This window comes from Penaeus monodon, chromosome 1 (assembly GCF_015228065.2).
Source record: "Penaeus monodon isolate SGIC_2016 chromosome 1, NSTDA_Pmon_1, whole genome shotgun sequence".
Lineage (NCBI taxonomy): Eukaryota > Metazoa > Arthropoda > Malacostraca > Decapoda > Penaeidae > Penaeus > Penaeus monodon.
This window is the reverse complement of record NC_051386.1, coordinates 26,412,796-26,416,447: the sequence shown is the minus strand read 5'-3', so window position 1 is coordinate 26,416,447 and position 3,652 is coordinate 26,412,796. Positions and strand designations below refer to the sequence as shown.

At 15.7% G+C, this 3,652-nt stretch overlaps 1 protein-coding gene across 1 annotated transcript in view; it reads left to right on the top strand.

Annotated features, from left to right (window-relative positions):
• Positions 1-2,868: 2,868 nt before the first annotated feature.
• Positions 2,869-3,652, top strand: part of LOC119572263 (ran-binding protein 9-like) — a gene marked incomplete at both ends in the record, with an annotated part of 2,935 nt that continues 2,151 nt past the window's right edge. The window contains 1 exon segment of the mRNA XM_037919276.1: positions 2,869-2,980. Within this exon segment, the coding sequence (XP_037775204.1) occupies positions 2,869-2,980 (112 nt within the window).

The following is a 3,652-nucleotide window of genomic DNA, read 5'->3' as shown; positions in this document are numbered from 1 at the left end:
ATATAATGTATATATTTATTATTTTTAAAAATATTTTTTTTGTTTTATTTGTATTTTATATGTTAATTGTTTATATTAATTTTATATAATGTTATATTATGTATTTATATTATTATTGATATTAATGTTTATATTGTATATTTATATATATTTTTATAATGTAAATTTTTGTCTATATTTATTTATTAATTTTTATATAGTATGTTATATGTTATTTAATTGTATATATTTGTTATTATTTTTATATTATTTATTATATGTATTAATTCAATTTTCAATGTATTTTGTTATCTATTTTTATGTATTAAAATTTTTATATAGTTCTTTGTTTCTTGTATATCTTTGTATTTATTGTTTATTTTGTATAAAATTTTTCTATTATTCTTATTTATATAAATTTTTATGTTGTTAAAGTATTAAATTGTATATGTTGTTTGGTTTTGTTTTTGTTTTGTTGTATTGTATATGTATATAAATTTTTTGTATTTTTTATTTTTTTTTGTTTGTATTATAGTTATGTATATAATTGTATATGTATATTTTTTATATGTAAATTTTTGTATATTATGTTATTGTTTTATTTTGTATTGTTTTAATTTTTTTTTAAATTATTATAATTATATATATGGCATTTTTTATATTTTTTGTTTTTTTATGTAAGATATAAAAAGTATATTTATATATATTATATAATATATATATATATATAAATATATTTTATAAAAATTTAATTTATATATATATATATATATAGTTATAATATATTCATATATATATATATTTTTTTATATATATATATATATTTTTATATATATATATTTTATATAATATAATTGTATATATTATATATGTATATATATTATATTATATTCTTATATTATTATATTATATTTATTATATATATTTTATGCTATATTGTAATTTTAAAAATATTTTTTAATATATATATTCATATATATTTATAAAATATATGCATATATATGTATATATATCAAAATTAAAGTATATATATGCATATTATTAATTATTATATATAAAATTTTATAAAATTATATATTATAATCATAATATATCATTATTATATATTTTATTTATAATATTATATATATATATATTAATTTATTTATATATTTTGATTTAAGTAATTGCATATTATGTATATATATATATACATTATTTTGTTAAATTTTATTATATGCATATATATATGCATATTTTAATTTCATATTTAAAATATTTTAAAATGCATAATATTTTATATATATATTATAATTTTATATATATATATATTATATATATGAAAATATGTTATATATAATATTATGTATATTATTAAATTATATGTATTATCATTTTTGTATTTATAAATATATAGTATAATATGATATATTTTGTATATATATGTTATTTGTAATATTGATTATATAATTATTTTTAAAATTTTCATATATTATGTATTATATAATTATTTATATTATCATATATATATTTATAATTTGTATAATAAAATTTATATATTTTTATATATCATATATTAAAGTTTTATATACATATATAAAGTATATTATATAAAATAAAATATGTATATTTCAAAATTTAATTAAAACTATATTTATTATATATTTAATATTATATATATCATATATATTTTGTAATAATTCATATATAATGTTATAAAAAATATGTATATTTTATATGTATATTATTTATTATATTTTAATATTTTATAAATTATAATATTAAAATTTATCATAATATATATATGTATTTTTATAAAATATATTATATATATATATATATTTTATGCATATATTTTGTTTTTATATATATATTTTAAATTAATTTTTTATAGGAAATATATATATATTAATATATATATATAATTGCCCTATATAGTATTATATATATATATATTATCCATTTTATTTGGGATATATATATATATATATTTTATTTATATATTATTTTATCTAAAATTTTATATGATATTATTTAATAATTTTATATATATAATGTAATTTTATATTTTTATAATAATATATATATTTGATATATATAATATATATATATAATTATATTATATTCATATAAAATATGTATATATAAAATTTATATATATATATTATATATATATAATAAAATATATTAAATTTTAATTTTATATGCATATATTATTATTATCTAATATATATATATTTTATTATATTATCCTTATCTATATATTTATATATATACATATATAGGGTTATTATACAATATATATATATATAATAATATATATATAATATATATGGAAATATACACATATATATATATATTATAATATATATATTATATATATAATATATATATATATACTTTTATATTTATATATTTACATATATATATGTTATATATACAATATATATATGTATATATATACATATATATATGTATATATATACATATATATTTGTATATATTATATATATATGTATATATTATATATATATGTATATATATTATATATATATGTATATATTATATATATATGTATATATATTATATATATGTATATATATATATAATATATGTGAATATGTATAGATGTGTTTTTTTTATATGTATTGGTAATATTACAGTGTGTGTTTGTGCATGTGTGCCTGCATGTGTATGTGTATATATATATGTATTCCATAAAATAAAATAAGCTTTCATATAAGTTTCAATATGTAGCTGATTTTGTGCTTACATCCACAATATCCCCACCAGGTATATTTGTTTATACACAAGGTCCCTAAATGCTTAATGTACCTCAGTGGTTTAAATAACATTAGACTCAATCTAAGTGTTTGTTCATAATTGTAGGGAAAAATCATTTCATTTCAGGATTAGGCAAAAATCACAAAGATGCAGCTAGTGTTCGTGCCACCAACCCAATTCCAGCTGCTTGCGGCTTGTATTACTACGAGGTTAAGATTGTCAGTAAAGGTCGAGATGGGTAAGTGTTCTACAATTTTTTATCTTTTATTGATCATTCTGTTTTATGAAAGTGCAAAAGAATCCCTCTTTCCTCTTCAATCTAATCTATTCTGTTTGAAGATGGTAAAGGTTTTATACTTATCTAGTGCTTCAGATCAGTTTTCAAAATATACTTGTTTTATTAGCCCACTGAACAAGGATGTTACCAGTTCTTGCCAAGACAAAAACCAAATGCAAATATCCATGCCATGTATGATCAGCTTCCTTAATGTTGTGTGTACTATACAGTTGTCTGCTTGTTTGGTTCTGACTGCAATCATTTAGGAGATAAAGCTCATTTCAGCCAGCCAGCTAGGTAATGCTACTTAAACCTATTATTTCTTTCACTACTATCCAAGTAAATTATTGGATAAGGCTATAGATCTGTTTCATCAACTTTTGTTTTTTTTTTTTAGAAAAAATCTTTGTCGTTCAGCATTTATGTGTCTCTTCTGGTATGTCACACTATCTCTCTCTCTCTCTCTCTCTCTCTCTCTCTCTCTCTCTCTCTCTCTCTCTCTCTCTGTCTCTGTCTTTTGTCTCTGTCTCTGTCTCTCTCTCCCCTCTCTCTCTCTCTCCTCTCTCTCTCCTCTCTCTCCTCTTTTCTCTCTCCTTTCTCGTCTCTCTCTTCCTCTGTCTCTCTCTCTTTTCC